At 54.4% G+C, this 26529-nt stretch overlaps 6 protein-coding genes across 6 annotated transcripts; 3 read left to right on the forward strand and 3 right to left on the reverse strand.

The window, feature by feature from the left end:
• Positions 1-454: 454 nt before the first annotated feature.
• BZA05DRAFT_407500 (uncharacterized protein) lies at positions 455-1179 on the forward strand. The gene is given in 2 exon segments (XM_051484634.1): positions 455-755; positions 774-1179. 2 exon segments carry the CDS (start codon positions 630-632, stop codon positions 900-902), a joined length of 255 nt encoding a protein of 84 aa, XP_051336595.1. The 5' UTR covers positions 455-629; the 3' UTR covers positions 903-1179.
• A 4819-nt stretch (positions 1180-5998) lies between these two features.
• BZA05DRAFT_421210 (uncharacterized protein) lies at positions 5999-7665 on the forward strand (the record flags this gene model as incomplete). The annotated part of the gene is made up of 3 exons (XM_051485685.1): positions 5999-6058; positions 6164-6452; positions 6530-7665. 3 exons carry the CDS (start codon positions 5999-6001, stop codon positions 7663-7665), a joined length of 1485 nt encoding a protein of 494 aa, XP_051336596.1.
• A 6093-nt stretch (positions 7666-13758) lies between these two features.
• BZA05DRAFT_407508 (uncharacterized protein) lies at positions 13759-14178 on the forward strand. Its single transcript, XM_051484635.1, has one exon. It carries the CDS (start codon positions 13774-13776, stop codon positions 14068-14070), a length of 297 nt encoding a protein of 98 aa, XP_051336597.1. The 5' UTR covers positions 13759-13773; the 3' UTR covers positions 14071-14178.
• A 1714-nt stretch (positions 14179-15892) lies between these two features.
• Positions 15893-16364, reverse strand: BZA05DRAFT_143690 (uncharacterized protein). The gene has a single exon (XM_051478923.1). It carries the CDS (start codon positions 16228-16230, stop codon positions 15991-15993), a length of 240 nt encoding a protein of 79 aa, XP_051336598.1. The 5' UTR covers positions 16231-16364; the 3' UTR covers positions 15893-15990.
• BZA05DRAFT_143653 (uncharacterized protein) lies at positions 16164-16998 on the reverse strand. Its single transcript, XM_051478922.1, has 2 exons — positions 16936-16998; positions 16164-16669 (listed from the first exon to the last, which is right to left on the reverse strand). The coding sequence occupies exon 2, from the start codon at positions 16635-16637 to the stop codon at positions 16257-16259; it is 381 nt and encodes a 126-aa protein (XP_051336599.1). The 5' UTR covers positions 16638-16669; positions 16936-16998; the 3' UTR covers positions 16164-16256.
• A 95-nt stretch (positions 16999-17093) lies between these two features.
• On the reverse strand, positions 17094-18971 carry BZA05DRAFT_447712 (uncharacterized protein; the record flags this gene model as incomplete). Its single annotated transcript, XM_051487180.1, has 3 exons — positions 17094-18349; positions 18426-18631; positions 18706-18971. 3 exons carry the CDS (start codon positions 18969-18971, stop codon positions 17094-17096), a joined length of 1728 nt encoding a protein of 575 aa, XP_051336600.1.
• Between the last annotated feature and the right edge of the window lie 7558 nt (positions 18972-26529).

Here is a 26529-nt window from a genome sequence, read left to right on the forward strand (position 1 = left end):
GGACGGTTGCAGACGGGAAGGGAGCGAAGGGAAGTTCACTTGTTCGTTCGTGCGTTCGCTCGTTCAGGACGGGCTGCACGGAAGGAAAAGGAAAGAACGACAGAACGGGAGAACGAAAGAAAGAAAGAAGAAAGAAAGAAGAACGAAAGAAAGAAAGAAGAAGAAGAGAAGAACGAAAGAAAGAAAGAAGAAGAAGAGAAGAAAAAACACCACTCCCGTCCAGTCCCGTCGTATCGTGTCCGTCCAAAGAGTCAGTCAAGACCAAGCATCAGCATCAGCATCAGCACCAGCAGCAGTATCTAAACAAAGCGACCTTTTCTTTTCCTACTTCCTGCTTCCTGCTCTGCTTCCTCCAAAGTCCATCCACCGCCACGATAGGTAATCTAGAGTATGTAGAGTACCTATTCCAGCCCACGCCCGATATCGAAATTGGGGCGAGGGAGGGGGGGATGGGGTGTGGTGTGTGGTGTGTGGTGTGTGGTGTGTGGGGTGTGGGGTGTGGTGTGTGGTGTGTGTGGCCAGGACTCAGGAGGGGGCGTTTGGGTAGGGTAGGTTTGACTTGAATCTTCTCTTGAAGGGGTGGGGAAAGGAAAGGAAAGGAGGTGTATGAATGTAGAGTACTCTACTCTATGTATGATATGCATGGACGTGTGTTGCGTGCGTGTGTGGGATGTGTGAACGAACGAACGAGTTCGGGCGGGTGCGACAGTTGCAGTTGCAGAGAAAGGGACTCACTCCCTCCCGTTAGCATGGTGTCTGTTTGGTGTCTTGTTTCTGTTTGGTGTCTTGTTTCTGTTTGGTTCACCGTTCCGGTCACGACGACGACGACCCTGACGTTCTATCTCTCTCTCTCGATCGTGACAATTATTGCTTGCGGAATTTGGGGGCGGGCGCGCGAGTGAGTGAGCGGTTGCTTCAGGATATGATCTATGTAATTCCCCACTCCCGTACAGGTCTGAGGAGTACTCTACCGTACTAGGTATAGTTGCTCCTATTAGAGGGTGGTTTCGGTTGTTCGTGGGATGTTCGCCGTGCACACTGGACGGTGCTGGTGCTGGGTTCGACGGCCATAGCCCCGAGCGGTGAGTGCGATGGGCTGTGTTGACTCTTGAGGATACTCTGCTAGTATCTTCATCGATATGTAGAGGGATAGGTGAGTGCTACTACGACTACTACGACTACATACCACAACCCCGCGATGCTGTGCTCTGGAAAGGTACTCTATCGTACTGGGCGGTGGCTTGCGGATTATGGCGATGCCCCACCGCCCAGAGGCGGCCGCCCACCGCCCACCGCGCATCGGCCAGTGGCCAGCCCATATCACCCACGCTGAGGCGATTCTATGTAGCCTCCAGGCTCCAAGTGGTGGTGGTGGTGGTGGTGGCTTTCGCAGCTCAGGATGGATTCGCGTCTTTCGGCCAGGCAGACGGCCTTAGTCCGTTCCCCCTGTCTCCCGTCACCCTCTCGGGCCTGACCGGGGGTTGACTTGGGTTGAGTTTCCGGCTGACTTCGACTCGAACTTTCTCTTGCCTTTCCTTCCTACATATGATAGTTATCCTTCTTTCCTTTTTACACTACTCTCGACTCTCGTGCCGGTAATCATACGCTCTGGTTGGTTGGTTGGTCTCCTGGGTATGATACTCCTGCGCACCGACGAGAAACACTCACACTCGCACTCACACTTACACTCACACGATTACCGCCGCCGCCCCGGGTTGGGTTGGGTGATGGCGAGTCGCGACGAGCGAGGAGAATAGAGCAGAGGATGGCGAGGATGGGCGTACTCTAGAGTAGAGTACAGTAACGAGGCGGCACGCGTCCAGGCGTCCTGACTCCTGACTCCTTCGCGATCTGGGCGAGAAAACGCCGACCCGACCGACCGACTGGACCAATCGTGTAGATACCTAGAGTACTCTACGTTACGTGCGTGGAGCGAGGGGGTTCTCAGACTACCTAGAGTAGAATAGTCGGTGCCGGCATGCGTTGATGCGTTGATTTTTCCGTTTCGATTCGCAGGTAGGCCGCGATATCGTCACGAAGGGTATGTTGGGTACGGTAGACGGAGTGCGGCATCATCATCACGAGAGAGAGAGAAGTCGAGAGCCCCTCTGCTCGAGAGCGACCAACCACTACTCTACATCTACCCTAGCACCTACGCTAGACTCTGCTAGATGACTTCATTAGTATTGGGATAGGCTGAAGACAGGGGCTCAGCCTTGCTGTGCGACCCTCATAACTTTCTCATTTTTTCTTCAAACCAGCGATTTAATTATCACCACAACCACTGTTCAAGACGTTCTCTTTCCCTCGAGCATCTTTTGACATTATCATCATGATAGTTGTAGTGGCTGGGACCGTTGGGTGATGAGAGAGAGATCCTCTCACTATCATCAGCCTCATCTTGCAGCGCCAAGATTCAGCCTATCCCAATACTAATGAAAACAACCGTCCAACTTTCAGCACGGAAATCGCAGCCCCAGAAGCAGCCGACACTGGCCAGCCAGCCAGCAAACAGGAAGTTGAGATGCGGTTTGCACCTTCCTGTTGGTTGGTTGGTTGGTTGGTTTGTCGGTCGGCACATCCCCCTCTCCCCTCTCCCCTCTCCCCTCTCCCCTCTCCCCTCTCCCCTCCCCTCCCCTTTCATCAATCGAAGCTCGATCCTTCACGGCCGCGGTGCCAGCCAGCCAGCCAGCCAGCCCGCCCGCCGCCGGCTCCACGATCCCTACTCTACATACATATGCATATACATATCCCTATCCCTATCCCTTGTTATCCCTTTGATCTGATCCCCCCCCAACTTGCTCCTCCTCTGATCCTCACACGGACTGGACTGCTCTCTGCAAGTCTGCAAGTCTCGTGGCCATCCAGTCCGAAGAAAAAATCAGGACAGGCTCACTACAGGTTAGATACAGGTTGCAGGTTACAGCCTCCACGGAGTCCACACAGTCCACACAGCAGCAGGTGGGGCTGCAGCACTGGCAGTGGGCAGTCGGGAGTGGGCACAGCCAGCGAAAGCCACCAACTCAACACACATATTTGGTTAATCACACTCACACTCACATTTGGTTAATCACACTCACACTCACACACATATTTGGTTAATCACACTCACACTCACACACATATTTGGTTAATCACACACACATATTTGGTTAATCACACACACATATTTGGTTAATCACACTCACACTCACACACACATCGCATCCCGGTGGTGCTGCCCGGAGAGTAGACTCTAGAGTAGAGTACACACATACGCAGTGCAGAGTAGATGGAGTAACGGAGGACTTGCTTCCTTCATACACTTTCGCTTGGTGTTTGTGTGTTTGTGTGTTCGTCAAACAGCCCCCAGCCAGGCCATGACTAGAGTATCGTGTCGGCTGCGTTCTGTGCGCGCCGTCTTCTCTCGAGAGTCTCTCTCTCCTGCCTGAGGTCTGCTCGCTCGTGCTTGCGACGGTATGTACCTGGCCCTAGGCCAGAGATGGAGAGAGACGGAGACGGAGCCAGAGCCAAAACCACAAACCAGAGCCAGAGCCAGAGCCAGAGCCAGAGCCAGCGCCAAAGACGAATCCCCCCCATGGCCCACCAGTCGTCCTGGAACTAGGTAGAGCACTTACCCTGGAGTACTCTAGATACTTTGCCTAGCAGGTACACCAGAGTACGGTCCCCAGCCCCAGCAGCGCCGTCCAGCGCGGCCACCACCTCCACCACCACCACCATCGTCCATCGTCCATCCCACCACACGCACACACACCCAGTGCCCACCCACCCATGCACCCATGCACCTCCCAAAAAAGAGAGAAGAGAAAAAAGAGAAGAAAAGAAGAAAAGAAAAAAGAAGAAAAAAGAAGAACATCCGCACTGGGCTAAACTAAGCCAAACTGAGCCAAACCTACCCAGCTAAACCGGGGAGACGCTTATCCTCCTCGAACCTTCAACTTCCTCAGTTGCTCACTCTGCTCACTGCTCGGTCACTCACCACTCACCCACCTCGGCCCTCAACCCTTCGCTCCTCGTTCTATTCTGCCGTATTCTACTCTAGAGTCTATGTGCCGTGGTTACGGCGTAACTACTCTGCCTCCTCACTCATGCTCATGTAACTCCTCACACTCTATTCTACATCTGCTACCTATGCTACATCCTCCTCCCCCGTCAACTCCGCCCCGGCACGCGCCGCCGCTTGCTTGCCTGCCTGCCTGCCTGCCTGCTTTGCCTGCGAGGAAAAAGTGGCAAAGCGCGGCGGCGTCTTCTCGCCCATAACCCATACCCATACCCATACCGATACACACATAGCATCGATCCGGACTGACTGGCCCTAAAACTGTTTACTCATTCAAATCCTTCCCAACCCAACCCAAATCAACCCCAACCCAGCCCAACCCCCATCCCGTCCCTCCTCGTCGTCGCCTGCCTGCCTGCCTGCCTGCCTGGCCTGCCTGGCCTATCGGCGTAGAGAGAGAGTACCAATCCAACCCCCGCGCGCCCCGCCTACCCTTTACGCTCTCCTCTCCTCAACCACCACCACCACCACCACCACCCCCTTCGTCCAACTAAACTCAACTTAACTCAACTTAACTCAACTTAACTCAACTTAACTCAACTTAACTCAACTTAACTCAACTTAACTCAACTTAACTCAACTTAACTCCCCCCCGTTCCGAATCCCAATCCGGTATGATATGACATGACGTTAGTGTTACGGTACCAGACCAGACCGTCGTAGCGCTCTCAAAGTCAAGTCAGTCAAGTCAGTCAAGTCACCATCGAGCGAGAGCGTGAGAGAGATAGAGAGACAGACCGAGAGAGAGACAGAGAGAGAGAGAGCACAGGCACAAGCACAAGCACAAGCAACCCACCAAGAAGAGCCCACACCAGCACGAACACCAAAGAAGTTACTCACTTACTGACTTACCTGGCGCCCTTGTCCACCACCATCCACCACCGCCGTCGCCGCCGCTTGTCCCGTTCGGTGGCTGTCGCTTGGCGAATCACGCACCCACGCGGATTGTGATCTTAACTTCATCTTTCCTGCTCCTACAAAAACTCCCTTCATCCCGATCCCACCCCCCCCCCCCCCCCCCCCCCCCCAATCCCAGGCGCTACATACAACATTCTCTCACACCATACATAGACACCATCCCCCTCCCCCCTACCCATCCCACCCCCCGGTTCAGCTCCCTCTGCCGAACGAAAGGAACGGACATCCAGTGCCTGACGGGGCCAAAGCGGAACAGGAATTACTTTTTTATATCACCGTTACCCATCGCTCCTTGCGGGGTTGCACCGGACGCGTCCTACTGCCTCGTGAACCCGTACTCCTCATATTCTACAGCATTCCCACCCGTCTCCACTACCACCACCACCACCACAATCACAACTACCACCACCAACCCCACCCCCCTCCCCCACCCTCCCGGGTCTCTTTTTGTTGATCATGATGGAGTTTGCACCGAGACCCTTTGTTCGCCCGCCGTCATCGTCTGCAACCTCGTTTCACCCCCTCCACATCCTACGTCCGTCATCGGCTACATCTACCGCTCCTCCTCCTCCTCCTCCAGCCCTCCCTATACCTCGTCCGTCAACCTCCTTTGGCCAACTCTCGGACTACAGATTACGCTCGGATATACGGATAGTGGAGGATACCTCGAACCGGAAACCTGAGCAGGCGCGGTTCTGGGATAATTCGACCGCCCGACGACCATCGCGCCCCTACAGCATTAGCCCACCGCAACCGCCGTCCTCTTCCTCCCGACAACAGTCTTCGAATTTTAGATCGCAACCGGAAACCAGGCAACAAGCAGTGAAGGAGGAGGAGGTGCTGGTGGACGTGCTGGAGGAGGAGAAGAGGTCAACCCGGAAGCAGCAGCTGGACGACTTCTGGAAGAATTCACTCACACGACTACCCAGCCCGCCGACGAGACGCGCTAGCTACAGCAGCGCTGGTCCACAGCCGGTACCGACAAGACGTCGCAACTCCAGTTGTCGCATGGGTGCAACCATGACTGTTCCTCCGACAATCAACAATACCAAAGGCGCGATGGCGGACTTTGCTGCGCAGGTACGAACCACCCCCCGCCCTAAATTCAGCGCCTGCGTTTCCCCCCCCCCCCCCCCCCCCCCCCCCCCCCCCAACCCCCCTGTTGACGATGTATCTCGTCCGCAGATTACTTGTCTGTTCTGGTTCGAATCGACGGGTGCGATACACAGGATAGCGGAACTGAAAACACCCCTGGACCCTTCGTCGATTCAGCCCATTGCCCGTCACGCCGTTCCGGAGATTGGTTTCCGCAAATGGGTCGCGACGGTACTATCGACAACCCAGGTGTCGCAGAACGTCATCCTACTGGCGCTGCTTTTCGTGTATAGATTGAAGAAACTCAATCCGAGCGTGCAGGGAAAGCCGGGCAGCGAATTCCGGTTGTTCACGGTGGCCTTGATGTTGGGAAACAAATGTGCGTGCCGGAGGGGAGGAGGAGGGAGAGATATCCCTGGCGGATGTGTGATATCCTGTGGCTGACTCACGGAACAGATCTTGACGATAACACCTACACCAACAAGACCTGGGCAGAGGTCTCGGGAATCACTGTCGGGGATATTCACGTCATGGAGGTCGAGTTTCTGAGCAACATGCGCTACGGCTTGTATGTCGGGGATCAGGAGTGGAAGGATTGGCATACGAATCTGGGGAAGTACTGGGATTACTGGGATAAGGCTTCGAGACTACCGCTGGCGTCCCCACCGCAACCCCAACCGATGTCGCCCACCTCCAATGGTGGATCCCCCGCTTTCGCCCACCTCCATGCCCCGCCGCCGCCGCTGCAGCCGACCGCTATTGCTGGGCACCAGCTCTTCCTCCCCGCCCCAGTCGCGCTGGATCCTCCGCACGTTCCGTCGATCTCGATGCCCATCCCGGACTTTGACTCGTTCTCCAGGAAACGCTCCATCGACTATGCGAGCGTCATGCAGCCACCGTCGAAGAGGGTGACCAGATCGCAGGTTCCGAAGTTGTCGGTGAACGTGCCGCAGTTTCCCGTCTCGGTGCCGACCACGATGCCTCCCGGGAGTGCGCCGCCACGGCTACAGCCGTTGGATTACCAACTGCCGCTGCCGTCGAATCGGGGGGCTCCTCCGCGAACGATGGACACTCACCCCGTCCAGCTACAGCAACATCCCCTTCAAATACAGCAACAGCAGCAGCACCACTCGATACAGCTACCCCAACAGCAACAACAACAGCAGCAGCAGCAGCAGCATCCCCAACTCCCATTGCCTTCCGCCCGGCCGATGCCAGTCGTGTCCCACTCGAGCCCATCCGCTTCGGGTCCCCCGGTCCATTTCGATTTCTCACCCTACAGCGCTCGACAGACATCGCCTTATTCGGCCCAGCACTCGGTCGCGTCGTCCCCCATCACGCCGAATTTCAGTTCTCAGCGGTCGCCGACTTGTTGGATCCTTGGGAACCGCCATTCGCCCTACCGGCCAGTGCGCACCGTCAACACTTTGCTCGTTCCTCCACATCTGGAGGCGCCCCAACAGATTGGCTACGATCAGATGCACTACCAGCCACTGGCCAAAGTGAGATCGGAGTACAAGACGGGTGTTGTTCCTTACATGCAGCCCGAAGTTTCCTGGAACCATTCTTGGTCCGACAACAACCACTACTGAGGTCATCACTACCGGAAACGGTCAACTATACTACCCTACGAAGGATGAGATCACTAGACTCCGGGGGAGAGGGGGGGTTATGTCAAGAAACAGCCGGAGATTGCAATTACTGTTGAAACATCCTTTTTTATTATTCTCGTTCCGAGCTCTACTTTTTTTTTCCTTCTTCGATTACAGGGATTATCCGGGGTTTTGTTGGGTGGTATACTCTGAGGGTGTCAGCCTCCCTCCCTCCCCACCTCTCATTCGATTATTCTTGAATGTACTATTAGCTTTTTTCTTTTCTTCTCTCTTCTCTTTTTTTTCCCTTTCTTTTCTTTTCTTTGTTTTGGGGGCGGGTGGCGGCGGTGGTTATCTTGCTTTGGACTGCTACATGAAGGTTTGTGTGCATCGGACTGGCGTTCTGTTTGTTGGGGATTTTTACTGTGTTTGTTACCTTTCTCTTTGTTGTGCGTGTGATAACTGGGAAGGGATGGGGTATGGTGGGGGGAAAATGGAGGGGGGATTACCAATGGAGGGGCGGAAGATGGGAGGGAGGGGGGATGAGGGGTGATGGGGGGGGGGGGGGGCGCACAAGCATACGTTACCTATTTTACCGCCTGTCAGGAGGCAGTCTTTTTTTCTCTCGAAGGGATGGAATGGAAGATTATCGTCTAGGGAGCGAGGGAGGGACACGATGGCATGGCTGGCTTTGATGGGCTGGTCGCAAGATGGCCGGTCGCAAGGTCGCAAGGTCGCAAGTCTGTCTGGCCTGTCCTGCCCTGTCCTAGGTTATCGAACCTGCTCTACTCTTCTCTGTGATACTCTTTGCTTCGGTGTGATTTGCCTCTATGCCAATGTGATTTGCCTCTATGCTTTATGTGCTCGTAGGGAGGTAGGAGGTAGGAAGGTATGCGTACGGTATGCGTGCGGCTGGTTTCGAAGTTGCACTGAGGTCTGAACTCTGGCGACCAGTGACCACTGAGGTCGCGAATAATGACTACATACCTGGTACTCTACATGCTTCCGAACGGCGAACGGCGAGCACGCGCAAACGCTAGCAGAGCAGCTGCCAGGTCGAAGCCACGAAGGATGATGGATGATGGTATGTAGAGTATGTAGAGTAGGAAGCATGTAGAGTATGTAGAGTATGTAGCCGGCAGCCGAGCCGAGCAGGCGGACGGACGACCGCGATGTCACAGTGAGCTCTCGTGATTCGCGACGGCTAAGGACCAGCTATCGAACACGGCGGTACATAGGCGGGCGGAGCGGGAATACTGGTTGAGAACACGTGCAGACTGAGGAAATGCGCGGAAATGTGCGGAAATGCGAGGAACGTTAGATCATGGGTGGTCATGGGTGGTCACTGGGAGAGCGAGTGATAATTAGGAAGCCCAAGTACTGCTCACGGTATGTAGAGTAAAGTAGATAGTACGAACTGGAAATTAAAATCCTACTATGTACTCTAGTATGAGGTATGTAGTATCTACCCTCCGATGACGAGCGGGCTCATCCGCGGGTTCACAGCGCGCAATCGCACAATCAGTCAATTAGGGGATAAGAGGTGGCTGTCCCATCCCATCCCATCCCGCATCCGCTCCTGAACGGTCATTGAAAGCCGTGGCTGCCACGCGATTGTATGATACTGACTCGCCTTTGCCGCTTGGGCTACTATCACCACTTAGGTATCACTACTACATGGTGTGGTACATAGAGTGGTATTTTTCTCTCGAGAGATAGAGAGAGAGAGGGGGGGGGGGGGGGGGGGGGGGGGGGAGAGCGAGGAATGTCCACGAAGTCGGATGGGTAGTTGGTATGAATACATAACATAACATAGCATTAACTTGAGTCTTGAGTCTTGAGTCTTGAGAACAGCCGTACATAAGTACCTACAACATCGCCAGACAGACAGCCAGCCGGCCCTAATCTTGGCCAATCATGTATTTGTCCCACATATATATCTGTAGGCTCTAGCTAAAGCAGAACGAGAGAAGCAGACAGACCAAGTAGACTGGCCGGACGTATTGCTAAAACCATGCGGCGTATCATACCTATGTTCTGGAGGGAGGGAGGGTAATTAGTGAGTGAGTGAGAACGGTGAGAGCCTGTTTTGTTGTTTAATCATCATCGAGAACGGTGAGAGTGAGAGGGAGAATAGCGAGGGAGAATAGCGAAGAAGAACGGGTTCGCTCGGAATCAGGATGCAGAGCTCGAATGAGTACCTACCAACTGAATACCGGGCACCGCCTTACCGGCCAGTAATAAGTATCTCCAAAGGACGAAGAACCGCCCTTCCCAATGCCCGCCGCAATGCCCGCTGCGGCAGCGCGGCAGTGCGGCAGGCTGGTGCCGCTGCAAAGTAATAAACCCCAGACCCGGGCATGCAGTCGCACCATTTCAAAACCTGCCTCGAAATGCGAATGGAAAAACCAGCCAGCAGGAAACACTGCGAGCAGTGGGCAGTGGGCACAGGTCGGGAAGCAGACAAGGAGTGCCCAGGGGGTAAGGATCGATTCGAGATCCGCGAGCGCTTCGCAGACGAGCGGTGCAGCGAGGGGTGCAGTCAGCCTTCGAGACATCCGAGCCGAGACTTCTTTTCGTCTACTAGGTGCTGCGGTGGGCACTGGGTAGGCGGATCCCTAGGGCCTAGAGGCTGGTGGGGAAGATGCAGCAAGTGAGGTGAGGTGTCGGAGTGGGAACTGGGGAAGCTGGGGGAGCTGGGGGAGCTGGGGGAGCTGGGGGGAGCTGGGGGAGCGGGGGGAGCGGGGGGAGAGGAAGGTGCTGCGAGCGTTCGGCGGCCCGAGAAGGAGGGTGAGGAGGAGGAGGAGATTTCCGAGGGAGGCGACAGCGTGGATTAGGGACTCGCGGAGGGGGGAGGGGGCGGACGACTCACGAGCCCGGGGAGCGGACGGGGGGTTTCCCCCAGTGTTATTTCTTTGGTGCGCTCCATCTGAATTTCGAGTCGGGCAGTGGCGTGAAAACGGGGGGGGGGGGGGGGTGTATGGGTTGATATTGCCATGCTCTACATATGTGGGTCACATGCAATTAATGAACAAACCAGAAACAAAACAGGCGGCAGGACGCTTCAGTGGGGGGAGAGGGTTGAGCGGAGAGCAATAGGGAACCGGTATCGAGCTCATTGCTTCCGAGAGTTCTGGAGATGCAGCTACTCGAAAGGAGCCATCCAAGCACCAGGCTTTCTTCGCCCTCTCGCATAGCAGCCAGAGAAGCAATGAAAAAAAAGGGGGATCCAGTCAGAACATCTGCAGCTGAGCGCCCAGACCCCAATTCCAAAAAAGTAAGCAAACAATACCTGACCAACACACAGGGATATTCTCATCCCCAATCGACCCGCTGCGAATCAGTGAATCGCAGAGGAATCGAAATGAGCGATGACCTGATATGTGTGTTGACCTGGTATATTCGCCGATGATGATGAGGAAGAGAAAGGAGAGAGGGGGGGAGGGGAGGGAGGGTTTTATAGGTTCTTGAAATCGAGATTTCGCCGCTGCATGGTCGGTCACTCGGCATGTTAGCCTAAGAACTCGCGTCACAGGCGGCAACACGCGCCAGTGGTTGTTGTGCGGGTAGGGCTGGGAATATATCTGGAGGATGGTGCTGAGGTCGGGCCCGCTCCCGCTGTTCCTTCCTACACCTTCTTTCGTGGCATCTCCTGTGGAAGAGGCAGGAGGCGAGGCGGCCAAGGAGCGGAATGTTCTTTCCTGGCTTTGTTTCTTTGGTGTGCTCATATATCGTCGGGATAAGCTACGGCGCGGGTAGGGAAGCCGCACCGGGCCGCTCGGTGAAAGTCTGGTTCGAAAGTGGCGTGGAAACGGGGGGGCGTACGGGTAGACATTGCTCTTATCTAGACAGTTTGCACGCAATCAATGATTGAACAAAAAACAGCCGCTGAGAGAGAGAGAGAGAGATCTTCAGATTATTTCGCGTGCAGCCTATCTAGACTATGGCGAACCGTCGCCCTCCTTTCCTGCTCACTCTGGCCGGCCGGGGGTCGATACCCTGCTACCAGCCAGCACGATGTGGTGCTGCTGCCCGCCAAACAAATAACATAGAAAATCGCACCAAGAACATATCACTGGTGACTGCATATCCCCATTTCTTGCTTCCTCGCACCGGCCGCAGACACAGTACCCTGCTAGACACTCTTATTCTGCCCTTGATGCGATGCTTGCCTCCTCTTCATCATCCTCCTCCTGTTAGCTAGTGCGAAGTTAGGGCTAGCTTCACACTTAGATCTAGCGGTATCGAGTGACATATTACGCGTCAGCAAAATTTTGATTGCAAGAACCCCACCAACACCTATAAAAGCCTCCCTCCCCTCCCCCACTCTCTCCTTTCTCCCCATCATCATCGGTGAACATATCAGGTCAACGCACACATCAGGTCATCGCTCATTTCGATTCCTCTGCGATTCACTGATTCGCAGCGGGTCGATTGGGGATGAGAGTATCTCTGTGTTGGTCTGGTACTGTTTACTTACTTTTTGGAACTGGGGTCTGGCGCTCAGCTGCAGATGTTCTGACTGGATCCCCTTTTTTGCATTGCTTTTCTGGCTGCTATGCGAGAGGGCGAAGAATGCCTGGTGCTTTGATGGCTACTTTCGAGCACCTAGCTGTATCTCTACAACTCGCGGAAGAAATGAGCTCTATACCGGTTCCCTATTGCTCTCCGCTCAACCCTCTCCTCCCACTGAAGCGTGTTTCCAGGTCGATTATGAACGAGAATAAGGAGCGCGAACAAAACGCCCAACGTGTGAGACGTGAGCTACCCCGCAGCGGCGGCGGCAGAACAAGCATGAAAGCAAGCCATTGATGAACACACACGGCAGCTTCCGTAGCTTCTACCTGTAGCTGCGTGGGAGCCTTTGGTAGAATACCTAGTATTGGTCGCTACTATATAGAGGGCGGCGGATCCGGTGCTCGAATGCGTTTGCCCGCTGCGAACCCGCCCATGAGCTGGATACCGTACCTAAGTCGACGATCTTGGAAGTTCACCAACCAGAAGGCAACTTTCATATGATATATCCAACAAGCTGTAGCGGCGACGGTATGCGGGATTCAGTATGCCCAGATGAGTACCTACACTTACCTTTCATAGCGCGCTTCCCTACTATTCTGCTGTGCTATTCTTCTAGGAAGGTCCCCCGTTATGCTTGCCAGACATTACTTCCTTTCCTGCTGAAGAACTCTTGATATACTACCTAGATAAAGCCCTCGTCTTTTCGGAACTGACTCACAGCTCGCCGCAACGAGATTCCCAACACTAGGAATGTGAGGATGTTTTGGTTCACGTATGTAGTCCAAAATCTCAATACAGCAGTCTCTGTTCGCCTTTACGCACCGCCGAGCCGCCGAACCGCAATCAACAGAACTATCAGAACTAGCCGCGAGATTTGTCGAGTGAGCGAACATGATGAATCGGGGGTGCGGGCGACGTGCTCAACCGAAAGTGCTGGGACAGTTTATAGAGGCAACATCATCTTGACGGATTACCTCCGAGTCCCGATTTTCACCGATTTTCCGTTTTTTCGCATTATGTAGGTAGTCATTCCGGGACCGGAGGGTTCCATGAGCGGGTTCCATGAGCGAATACGTAGATTATCTATATCTCCCGAGCAAACATCCAGGCGCTTGCTCACCGCACTACACTGCACTGCACGTACATAGGCTTGCCGCGCCGATGCGTACAGCGCGGGTATGTACCCCCATAGCTACCATATGATATATCTCTACGAAAATCATCATCTCGACCTCACCCGCCCGTCGCCTTCTGTTTTAACTCTCCCCTCATGTGGTTCTAACTTCTCACCGAGACGAGACGAGACGAGACCGAGCAGCCGCGCCGACCGACATCACGCATCGCACCGTCCATCGCATAGTCCATCGCGATCACCGCGCAGAGTACCTAGGTAGGTACCGGTACATAATGTATAGGGTACCTACTAACATAAGTACCTACCCTGTAGCCCCTTCGGAAGTTGGTTGATCCATCCCCGACCCTGGGGGGTTGACGATGTCAGGGCAGGGCAGGGCAGGGCAGGGCAGGGCAGGGGGTCAACTACATACTTACTTAATTAGAAGTTAGGCGTCGCATATCGGCGAGCGGGAGATGAGCGTACTATCCGTGGCCATGCTATGCTATGCTATGCTATCCGTAGCTATGCGGTACGGACGGTACGGACGGAGCGGCGGCGGCGGCGTTCAGGCTTCAGGCGGATCCCGTCATCCCCATGTGAGTCGTGACTGGCGACTGCCTGCCTGTCTGCCTGGCTGGTATATACCTAGGCGACCGACGGCTTCCAGAAGCTCGGGTGCGGCAGATAGATACCTACCTAGAGAGTGGGTGGGCTCGAGGCGGTGGGTGGGTGTGTACAGTGTGGGATGTGGGATGTGTGATTTAGGATGACGACGCCGGGATCTCCGGGTGGATATGAGGGATGTATGGAGGGATGAAGGATGGAGGGATGGCTGTATGGAGGGATGGAGGAGTGTAGGGTGGAGGTTCTCGGGTTCGCTTTCGCCAAAGTCAGAGTCAGAGCATGGGTCCCTCCCCGTCCTCATCCTCCTCCCAGCGCCGACGCCGATGCCTGCATCGAGTATAGTATACGGTACCTAGTACAGAGGCTCGACAGTGGACAGTGGACGTTCGTCAAACCGTGGTGCCGCAACGCCCGGTAACTCCCCCTTCCTCTCCTCCCCCCGCGCGCCAGCGTTACATAAGTACCGGTACCTAGGAGGAAGAAGGGAAAGATGCACTTCACGAAGCGCCAGAAGTGCCAAGTGGGCCCCGTCCCCGTACTAACTATCGCTAGGTATATCTACAGCTAACTGTAGGCTGTAACCACCCTTCGCATTATATACCAAGTAATAATCATTAAATCACAGCCCGACTGTCCAACACTCGGACTGTCCGACAATCCGACGCATTGGATCCGCTCAAAACCTCAAACCGCTGTATAACGCCCAGCCAATACTCCCCTAGAGTAGTTGACCACGTCATCCCGATTCGCACATGTCACGGGGTGCTCGGCGGGCACTGTAACAGTCTATGTATGTAGAGTACGAGCAACTTTCCCTCAGCCAGCACCTCCACCACCACCGCCGCCTCCACCTCCACCTCCACCTCCACCAGCGCCGCCATCGCCGCCGTGAACTCGCCGGCGCCCTGTGGAGATTATATATGCGAAATGTATGCAGCGATGCAGCGGTGCAGCGAGTGACACGCCATGCCATGCCATGCCCATCCGCGTGCGCCATGCGCCGTGCGACGTGCAACGTGCGTGCGTGCGTGTGAAGCCTGATTCACTTCGCAGTCGCGGACTCGCGGAGTCGCGGAGTCGCGGCGTGCATGATTGGTTGGCGCCACCACCACAGTACCACCGCCGCCGCCGCCCAGCGCCGTGTCACGAGTGCAGATCTGAAAATAAACTGCCACTGGTGAGCGGCGTGCATGGCGCATGCGCATCATGGGCCATGGCATGGCATGTCGTGACTTTACTTCACTTCGGTGCTGAGTGCTGAGTGCTGAGTGAACTGTGGCTTCACCCCTTCGCTCCTTCGCTCCCCCACCCCTTCATTCGTTGCAGTAGAGCACATTGTACCTACATGGGCGAACTCGAACCTTACCGTCCGAGTATGTAGCCCAGCCCAGCCTGCTCAGCCCAGCCCGTACGTTTGGCTACCATACATAGGAGTACCGTAGGAGTGCGAAAAGGGGAGAAGGGGAGAAAGCGAGAAGGGGAGAAAGGGAGAAGGGGCGCCTCGTCAAATGTCATCGAAAAGGAGAAGAAGCATCAGCATCAGCAATGTTCATCTTCAGGAGTAGTTAGAACCCGTTTTCTGCCCTATCAAGTGATGAAGGTGACACGAATGTGTAGGAGCTGCCCTACACATCACGAGCTCCTCACCCTTCGCTCCTTCTCTTCACTCGTCGCCCCCTTTACTCTAACTAGAGTAGAGTAGCCTGAGCGAGCCTGGGCGAGCTCGACTCTCGACCCTCGACTCTCGAGAATGTGGCTTGGTCGTCTGCCGTCTGTATGTAGATAGTTCTGCAGTAGGTACCTACTCTACTGCAGTCCCGCTGCTGCCCACGCACATTTTGCGCGCGCTTGGTTGTATTTATGTACCAAAGTATCCCATCGAATACGCATACGCACGACGCATCGTGATCGTGAATGTTCCGTTATTATCAGGAGGGGTACATAGCAGTAGTAGCAGCAATAGCAGTAGCAGTAACAGTAACAGTATCATAGCAGTAATAGTAGTAGTAGCGGTAGTAGTATTTCATTCATCCAGCCATTGTTCGATACGACACCCAGTTACACACCTACACACAGAGAGACACCTCCACACTTCCACTCATCCACACACACAGACACAGAGACACAAAAACCAAAAAACACAATGAAAAAAACACAAGGAAATGTAACGGAAGAAGAAGTAAAAGAAAAAATGGAAAAAAAAAAGAAAAACCCAAACAGATATCAAGGTACAAACGGATCACTACGAATGACACGAAAACAAAACAAACAAACAGAGAAGAAAAAACCCGAAAAAAGGAACCCATTCACCCGTTTCCACTCCCCCTATACGCTATGCAAGGGAAAAGAAAAACAGACCGGAAAAGCAGACAATGATAGAACGCACAAATACAGACACAGATACAACACGATACGATACAGATGACAGGAACTGTGAAAAAAGAAAAAAATGAAGAAAACAGGAGCTAATAGTACAACAATGCGAGAACTGGGCATACGCGGCTATAGGAAAGCAACAGCGCAAGGGGCGAATGAGATAGCGAAGGAAGGAGTTGACGGAAAACAGCTGTGCCATGTATGTAGCCAACCGCATCGTAAACCAAAAAAAGGACGAAAACAAACAAAAAAGGATTAAAGCGAGTATTCTTTTGAGTAAATCCCACCCAGACAACACAAACCACAAACGAAAAGCAGTAAAAAAAAGATATCCCATCCGCAAAAAAGTTCCGACCCCGATAAACGCCTCTCCCCCCCCAGTCCCAATGTGTGCCTTAAAGAAAGTCTCCCGGTTATCAGCGTTGCCCACCGGGCTAACACCCCGCCAACCGCCCCCACAACCACACCTATTATTCACCGCCAGTCAATTAAGCCGGCAACGAAGGAGCGGTGGTGGCGACTGTGGTGGCGGGCTTCGACGCGAGAAGCAGGTTGCTTCGAGAGTCTGCAGAAGGAGTACCAGCCATTCCACGTCGAAAAAAACCCCAACCCCGAGAGCAACGAAAACACAAAACCCTCCCAAAATAAGATCGTTGACAAAATCCGAAATCCCAAAGCAAGGCGAGACACAAAGAAATCCGTCGAATTTGATTGCAGTATTAGGGGTCATGACAAACAGAATCCGTTGTTTTGAAGACAGCTGAAAAATAATGAAATCTCAGTGGTGTAGCGTTTACATGCCATTGGGATCCGGCGATAAGCCGTGTGTCATTGGAAACTGCATCAGATGCTGCATGTCGACGGAGTCCTGGTCGTCCATATGCGGTGGTGAATCATGCATCTGCATCAACGATTGCTTCGAGTACAGCTCGCTCAGATCCTCCTGCATGGATCCGGTGTGATCGTATGCGTTGGAGAACATGTCGGCACTGGACGAGCGGTCGAGGTGGGTCAAGGGAGGCGATCCGCTGGCGATGATCGGGTCGGCACCCATCGAGATGGGCGAGATGGACTGCGACACACCGTTGGACGGGCCGTGGAGCGGCGACAGGAACGGCAAGCTGTACGGAGTGCCGTATCCACCGCCGTTCACATCGGTGTGAGGAGCAGAATGGAGCATGTTGGGACTCGCGTAGTCGGACGGAGAAGCAGTGGTAGTGGCCGAGAGGGGGTAGCCGGTTGAACCGGGTCGGTAGTCGAGGAAGCCCGACGACGTGTCGATCCGAAGCGGCGTGCCGGAGAGAGCGGAGCCCACGAGGGCATGTGGGTGCATGGGTGCAGGCGCGTACAGGTGGTCGTTGTGGTCGTTGTGGTCCTGGAACGAGAACGATGGCATGTTCTGCTGCATCTGAGAGAAGTCAATAGCGATCGGCACGGACCGACTACGAGTGCGACGGTGCTTCTGGTGGAATTGATGGCCAGGAGCGACCTCCAGCTGATGGTGTTGAGGCCAGGTCGGGATGTCGTTGGACGAAGCCGGGCGGATGATGTGTGGCGACACAGGCGCCGAGACCGACATGGACTGCTCGTACATCGAATAATGCATCGCGTGAGCGTGTCGGTTGGCGAATGCCTCCAGCGTCACCAACTTCGCCAACTGGCCCGCCAGGATCTTGGGGTGTCCGCCGAGGTAGTGGGTGAGCACCTGGGAAGCCTGTTGATCCTCGGTGAAATCGCCGCACTGGTAGAAACCCCCGGACCCGGACGAATCCATGAAAAAGTTTGGCGGCCGAGTCAGGTTGATGACCAATTGTCCTTGCTTCTGCTGTCCGGTGGTCGAGTTGCTCGCCGCCACATCGTGTGTCTCCAACTCGATGCTCTTGATGTACTGGAACGGGTACTCGATCTTGTAACCTGCAGAATCGTTGTTGATGTAGTAGGTCAGACAAGCCTTTTCGGGCGAGTAAAACACGATCAAGTCCATCGTGTTCTGTCCCACGCGACGCCAGGTACCGATGTTAAGCGACCGACAGTTGAAGTGGTGGATGACTGTTGGCAGCATGCGTCAGTACCGCAAAGGGGAGACCAAAAAAAAACTTTTTTTCCAGCGCCAATCGGAACTCACCAATCTTTCCCTGTGGTTGCGTCTCCTGAGGCATCAACATGGTTCCGTTGCCATAGGCAGACATCCGGTAGCGATCGCCCATGTAGAAGCCCTTTCCTGACTCCATCGCCTGCAAAGCGAGGTACTGGCGCATGGACTCGGGAATCGCATCACAATCCTCGCCTGTCTCGATACTCTTCTTCGCCAAGGTCTTGATTTTGGCACGTCTGGAAAGAAAGAAAATACGAATGTCAGTAAAAGCGGGGCGGACGGAAACAATTCCCACGGAACATCGACGCACCGGTTCTGGAACCAGATTTGCACGGATCGCTCGGTCATGTTGATCTCCAATGCGATGCGCTCACGGACAAGGGCTGTGGGTGTCGGGTTCTTGTTGAATTCGGCCTCCAGTGTGATGAGCTGCTCCTGGGTCGCGCGCTGACGTTTCTGATTCTTCTGCTGTTGTGTGAGGGTGCTCTTCCTCGGCGGCCGCCGGGAGGCTGTGCCGGACGACTGGTGATGAGGAGGGGAGGGGGAGGGAGACATCGACATGTTGTTTTCGGACATATTGTTTTCGGGGATATGTATTTCGGTTTCTGGCGCGAATAAAGTCAGTGTCTCGCGCCTTTTTTATTTTTATTCCTCGGAAGAATTATGCGTACATACCTCCGTAGCAGGAATTAAACGTTCCGAGTGATCTAGGTCGACAGTATTAGGAGACCGAATGGAGACTTTTCCCGTACGGCTGAGAGCTGGCAATCGCTTACGATTCTGATGGAGATTGCGACAGTTAACCTGAACGTGCCGAATCGATATGGGAGCTGTTGAGGTGGTAGTATTGGTGAGTTCGAGACAGTTGAATCCTCGTACTATGCGTAGGGGGGGTGGTTGTGGATGTGATTAACGCCGGTCGGAGACGCTGAATCCCAAGTGCTGCTTGCCGGTTGATTGTATATGGAGACTGGTGGTAAGAGAAAGATGAAAAATGGTTGCGATAACCGTCGAGAGAGTGTGAGTGTTCGGGGGGATGAATATGCCGTCTACGGTATTATCTATCGCTCAGGGGAAAGAAGGCTGAAGGGTGAGTTTCCGGATGAGTGATTGTGGAGGAGTGAGTTTATGACGATAGTTCACGAAGCCGTAGAACAACAGGTATTGACGAGCCGGAAATAGTCCCAAAAGAGAACAAGAGAAAGAATGGATATGGAATAACTAGAAGGTCAAATGGGGGGGGTACAATATGCCAAAAAGGAGCGTCTAGGACTGCCAAAAGAGTGAGGCGAGTATCCTGAAGAAGGCGAGCAGAAAAGGCGTAGCACGAGGGAAGCTGTGAAATGAAGATGGAGATCAACTGTGAGAGGGAATGGTTCGAAGTTCAAAGGGAAGAGAGAGGAGGAGAGAAGGGGGGTGGATAGAAAGAAAAACCCACCTTAAGCGTGCCTGCCGCCCTGCGCAGCTCCTCCACCACCAGCAGCAGCAGCACAGGAGCAGCGTCCATGGGTCTGGCCACCCAGTTGAGCGACCACACACACTCTCGCTCCCCGCTGAGCCCACCCACTCGCCCACTCGCCCACCCACACCCCACCGTCTCCCGTGCCCGAGAGAGAGAGAGAGAGCCCCTCGCCGTCCGCGCCCTCGTCGCACTCCGCGCCCTCCTGCCCTCCTCGCCATCCTTCCCCTCCTCCCCCTCCTCCTCCCTCACGCCCTTGTGCATCCCATACTGACTAACTAACCCACCCACATACCATGCCAGCCTTGACCGACCACTCACACACCACGTTCGCGAACGGCGGCAGCCACCTCATCGCAGACGATCTCACGCTCTCACCCACTTCGCCCCACACTCGCCAACAGCATGCTTCCGGTTCCTGCGTCTCATCGCCCTTGCGCCCAGTAGAGTGCTTCCTGCTCCGGACTTCCAGAGTATGTACGAGCACGAGCATACACTCGAGCACATCCGCCGCGCCCGACAGCGACAACGACAAGGCCAGTCGGCATCCGGCCACTCGCGACCGCCTTCCATGGTTTGTTTGTATGAAGCGGTACTCCAAGTAGGCGTGCTGCTGCTGCTCCAATGCCCGTCGCTGATGCCCAGAAGAATCCGGCGGCAGCTCACGGCAGGGAAGGGAGGGGAGCGAGGGGTGAGGGAGGAAAAAGCAAACCACTCTTTTGAGCCCACCCACCCACCCACACAACTCCTTCGCCCAGTCTCGCTCCTCTCACCTCGCACCTCCCACCCACGCAGGAAACTCCACAGCCGTTCTTGTCTTTTAGACTTGGAGTAGAGTGCCGACCCCTGCACAGGTGCAAACCCCCTTGTCCGCCTGTGTTTGGTACTCTAGCCCAGGAACAGGCACCACCACACAAGCCAGTGCAGTAACGAGCGAAACCCCCCCTCTGGCTGGCAGGTGTGTGCGCGCGTGAGGGTTCCGGTTCCTAAGTGTGTGTTGTGTTCGAGAGAGAGAGAGAGAGAGGCGAGGATCGGGAAGAAGGGAGAGTTATAGAGTAGCATCCTTCCCATACTTTTTACTCACTCTACCTATGCCATCGTCAGGCATCTCTTCGTATGAATTTAAAGAAGAATGAGAAGAAAAATAAGAGAAAAATAAGAACAAAAACAGAGAACAAAAACAAGAAGAAACAAAAAAAACCGGATGCCTTTACGCAAACTCCCCAAGTACTTGTTTCCGTACTTGTTTGTTTGTTCGTGTACTCCCCCACCCCGGCCAGGTCTTCCAGGTCTTCCAGGTCTTCCAAGTTCCCCAAGAGTCAAGAGTCAAGACAGCCATTCGATTCGATTTCGATCATTGCCTTGTGGCACGCACGTACTCTACTCCCTCCATATGTCTGATATGATGGAAGGCGTCGCCGTCCTTTGGGCGCCACCACACCGTCCGTGAAACGTCCTATAAACTCGCGTCCTATTTGTCCCCGCGGACACCCGCCGAAACGTTCTCGGAGAATAGCGTCTCGTCTGCGTGGTCTGAAAGGACGGCTGGAGGTGCCCATAGGCTGCGGGGGCGTCGTCATCAATTAACTATCCTTTTCGACTGGATTGGATGGATTGGACTGGATGGGTATGTAGAGAATGTATTGCACATGGAGGCTCCTTATCGAAGCTGGCTTGCTCTTACATACTCTACATACTCGTCCTGTGTAGAGCAGTGAACCAGGTGCCTAGGGGGAGGCTGACCATGACCGTGATGCCGAACGACGAGCGACGAACGGCGGTAGGACACTCTGGCGAGGGACACAGAGAGAGCGAGCGAGGCAACGAATCGAATCGGGGGCATGCTTTCGGCACTAATGGCACTAGATACTACCTAGCTCGGAAAAGGGGTGTCATACTTGAGTACCGGTATGTGGTGGCTGTTGCTGGGCAGGTACCGTACTCTACTGACCTGGGCATAGAGTTACCGGTACCGTACCACTTACCGTACATACTCTACAGACCGAAACCTTGAGGTTTTTGAGACGTTGATGGAAACCTGCTGAGAGAGACTTGAGAGAGACTCGAGAGCTACACTGCCCACAATTTGCAGTCCATAGTCCGCAGACTTCCGAACCGCAGAACCGCAGACTTCCGAACCGCAGAACCGCAGAACCGCAGAACCGCCAAAACCTCGGGCAGCGGGCAGCGGGCTTTGCCGTCTTGCCGTCCTTACATATCTACGGTGCATAGGCAGGTATGATTCTGCTGCTGGAGCGGGAGCTACCGTACTCCTATGTACCAAGCTGCCGAATGAGCCCGCTATTACTAGTAACTACAGTAGTACCGGTAGTACCCTCCAAACCGCCCACGTGCTCGGACCATCGTCGACATCGACATCGACGTCGACGCCGACGACTGGATAGGTATCGGGTGACGGGACGGACGCTGGACGGAATAAAGGCCCATGGAAGGCACGTCAGATTCTGACTCTGACTCTCTTGCAGTGCGGATTCTACCTTTGGACTCTGGAGCGGGGCGGGCGGGTGAGGGTGAGGGTGAGGGTGGTCTGTGGTAGGTATATGTACCTGGACGCATGCAGGATATTAGGATATCAGGGTATCAGTATTCAGAGTCGGAGTCGGAATCGGAGTCGGACTTGAGGAGGGGGCATGAGGATCTAAATCTACGCACTGCACTGTAAGTAAAGTGCTGTACTGCACCCCACGCACATCTGTTCTCTGGATCCCCCACCGGAAGATTGTTATTTTAGAAAAGGAGGAGGGAAAAAGGGGTCCCTCATCACAAGCCCACTGTTGACTAAGCCGGCCGGCGACGTCCGCGTCTATCTTGTTTACATACGCGGATCGAGAGGTGCACGTTCGACGAAGAAGGTCGACTTCCTCATGGACGTTTCCGCGCTGCTGGGTCGGCTTCCAGTCGGACTGATTGAGTGTACTCTACGTTAAGTGGGTGGGTATTGGTACCCGCCTTTCCGTCCATCCCCCTCCCCACTGTGGATGGAAACTTGGTCTTTTTGCCCCCTCATCCCAAGAACATCATTGGATTTCTTGCTTCTTGGTCGGCTTCTTGGTCGGCTTCCAGACGGACCGATTGTGCATCAAGTGGGCGGGTATTGGTACCGGCCCTTCCATCCATCCCCCAACACTGTTGTCAGAAACCTGGTCCTTTTGCCTCTCCCCGAGATCATCACTGGATTCCTTCAAGAGCCGTCAGTACATACTCTATAGGATCTCCTTGTCGTGCGAGTCTTCTAGTCGGATTATAGCTCCATCTGACCTCCACCACCTCCAATCACCAAATCCAAGTTCACGAAGATGCGGAACTCCGAAGCTCAGCTTTGCCTCCCCGCGTTTTCCTGCCTGCCTACACTGCCTTCTCAAGCTACCAAGGTGGCTAGGATTCCATCGATAATGATATCGCCAAAGTTAGCGAGACATTTGTCCGGACAGAACCGTTTTTTCTGTTGCCACTTGCGCCGCCTTGGTGCGTTCCAATGGAATGCTGACGCCGAGCAGCGGTTCATGCGCCAAACCTGTTCCTTCACGGCGGTAAAACGGCGAAACTCGTGACTCGACGGGGAAAAGCGCCGTCAAAGACGGGGGGATGGGGAGAGGTGGATAAATGGTGGATTGAGTTGCGGGCAGGGCTCTACACACTACCGTATACATACGGCGATGCGCTCCCTCCATGTATGGTACTATACTCCACGGTACCTGTGGAGAACTATTTACTAGGTAACTACATAACTTTTATTTATCTCCCGAGTCGCTACTCTATATACATCCTATATACCTACACACCGATCAGGATCAGGATCAGGATCCACAACTAACGTAGGAACGTAGCCTAAATTGATGAGCGCGGGAATTTTCCACACACATACCTACACACATAAAGCTCTGCCAGACACAGGCACAGGCACAGGCACAGGCACGGCGCCAGTCAATCAATCAGTCAAGGATTCAAGGATGCCGAATACATACCGCCGGTACTGCCGTTCAAATTTCCGCGCTGCAGCATACATAGTCGAGTTGCCTAGGCAGGTACTTTTGTAGGTACTTTTGTACGTAGGTGCTTAGGTGCTTGGTTAATACCCCGCCCATCAATTGCCCCGCCCCGCCCCGGCGCCCCCAGTGCCCTATGACTTATCTACTACTTACTGACTTATCCGTATCTACGCGCTTCTTTCTGGTCCTGTCTGGTCTGGGCGCGCGGGGGCGGCGGGGAGAGGGAGGGGGGAGGAAGGAAAACGTCATGAGCATCGCCGTGCGCAGCATGAGACATCCGTACCGGTTGTATCCATAAGAGGCGTCGGCGTTGGGGCGTCGGCACGGGGCTTCGGTGCAGCGGATAGGCAGAGTGAACCACTGAACCATGTGCCAGTTTACGTGTGTGTGTGTGTGGGGGGGGGGGGGGGGGGGGGGGGGGGGGGGGAATGGGGGGCAATAATCGCGATTCCAACATCAATGTCAACATCAATGCCGTCTTCCGAAAATCCGAAGTCTGAAGTCCGATGTCCGATGTCCGCGGGAGTACCTGTCTATGTATGTACTTTACGGTAGACACGTACAGTGCAGTGCAGGACAGTACCTGTATCGGTACCGGTATATAATAATGTAAGAAAGAGCACACCAACACCAGCTGAGTGTCTGGGTGTCATATATATATATAGCGAGGGCTTGCATTCGCTAGATAAATAGCCACGGCAAGGGACACGGCAACGGCAGCGGACACCGGCAAAGCCAGACCGGACCGGACGGAGCCCTGGGAGATCGAAGCTCTACTCCTATGTAAAGCATATTTATGTCTGTATGTACTCACCTCTGTATGTAATACGGTATGTACTCTACTCTATGTCCACTCACAATGGTATTAGTTGTGCTGAGACCCCACTCACCCACTGTCCAGTATCATACATAATCAAGGTGGTATGATACGATTATTGCAGCACATCGTTGCATTATTTCTCTCCCGAGATCCCCAAGGCTGACCCCGCCCCCCCTCGCCCTCGCCCCTCGCCCCTCGCCCCCATGTTTTTCTTCTGTTTTTTGTTTTTTTGTGGACGCATCGTCATCGGATAGTACTCGCGGATCCGGAAGGGGTGGGGATAGGGGGCAGTGGGTTTCAGAAATTGACGGCGCCGGCCAATCATGCGGGCCCCATGGCCCTTGCAGTTGCACTGTTGATCCATAATCCGTTGCCCCATAGTTAACATTTGTCCAGCAGCAGCAGAAGAAGAGAAGTAGATGGATGCTAGTAGGGCATGGTGCAGCCCCGAATATATCATATGTACCAGCTGCAACTGCGGAAAAGGACAAAAGGGAATGGAAAGGAAAGGAAAGGAAAAGGATTTCTCGCTGGTGATCAGAGTATGTGGAGTGCCCACCTGGGTGTGAGGCATGAGGTATGCTACAGGCGTCCATGTATCCATCTACACAGGTACTCAAAGATACCCATCTACATATCGTATCCACGTACATACGGTACTTCCTACATACATCCATACAGTACCGGGCCGCTACCGCAACGTGTGCCGACCCCGTGTCTCGTCTCAACCGCGCCACGAGTGGCCGCTGGTCAACGACGCCAGCTTTCGTCTCAACTCTCGATCCGTTGCTTCACGCTTCGTTGCTTCACGCCTCGTGCTTCACACTTCACCGGGGAGGGGGGGTGAGCAACGCGTTGTTTTGAAACCTCACGGTAAGCAGCTGCGATGCGACGCGGGGGGCCTGCTTCGACGCGCGGGGAGGGGGGTGGTGGTCAATCGGTCGGTCAGGGACGGAGACTCGAGAGAGAGCAGGCAGGCAATACGGTATACTACTATATCTACTGTATATACTGTATATACTAGTAAATAGAGTACTATCTGTCTGGGTGTGTATAGTAGAAGTAGAGTAGAGTACGGTAGAGTATGGTACCTGAATTCGACGAGCAACTAATTCAACGAGTAACCAAGTACCTAGGCTACCTACCAGGCGGTTTGCGTACCCGTACCGTACCGTATGTCACGGGCAGTACAGACAGACAGTAGTTACATACGTGTGACACGCTATCACAAGCGACCGTCGTCTCCTCCCCCTCGTTTCATCGTCTCATGACGCCTCCGGAACTGTGCCACTCGCCGCCGGGCGCCCAGACGTCTCTCTCCGGTCGCTGGTTGGTTGGCGGTCGCCAGAGAGTGAGTGAGTGGGACATGTCCGAGCCACATTCCGTCTTGCGGGAGAGCGCACATGCCCGAGCGCCGGTGTGTGTGTTCACTGTTCAGCATGCACCGGCCGGAGGGATCGAGACGAGAGAGAACTAAAACGATGCTCCGTGCCTGCTTGCTTACTTGCCTGCCTGCTTGCTGGGGAAACGGGATTCCTTGCATTCACAACTACCCGGTCGGTACAGGGCACGGCCGGAGCGCTACTACAGGGCCACACATAGGTAATCATCACGAAAACCACCACCGCCGCCGCCTTCTTCCATGCCATGCCTGCCCTGGGAACCCTCCATATGCAATACTATATATATTGCTGCCGCTGCCGGAGAGTCGAGTCGACAAGACAAGACAAGACAAGACATATCCGGTGCCGACATGTTTTTCCAGTTGGTCGGTTTTTTCTCTCTCATTCTTTCCCCCCGACCCCGGCTGTACATCGGTAGCCATGGTAGAGTAGAGTAGAGTGG

Source organism: Tricharina praecox (genome assembly GCF_024521635.1).
Source record: "Tricharina praecox strain CBS 144465 chromosome Unknown BZA05scaffold_25, whole genome shotgun sequence".
Taxonomy (NCBI): domain Eukaryota; kingdom Fungi; phylum Ascomycota; class Pezizomycetes; order Pezizales; family Pyronemataceae; genus Tricharina; species Tricharina praecox.

Bases quoted from the DNA above. Each gene is read 5' to 3' on its own strand.
- BZA05DRAFT_143690 (XM_051478923.1), bottom strand. From the start codon at position 16,230: ATGGGTTCCTTTTTTCGGGTTTTTTCTTCTCTGTTTGTTTGTTTTGTT.
- BZA05DRAFT_407500 (XM_051484634.1), top strand. From the start codon at position 630: ATGTATGATATGCATGGACGTGTGTTGCGTGCGTGTGTGGGATGTGTG.
- BZA05DRAFT_143653 (XM_051478922.1), bottom strand. From the start codon at position 16,637: ATGGGATATCTTTTTTTTACTGCTTTTCGTTTGTGGTTTGTGTTGTCT.
- BZA05DRAFT_407508 (XM_051484635.1), top strand. From the start codon at position 13,774: ATGAGCGTACTATCCGTGGCCATGCTATGCTATGCTATGCTATCCGTA.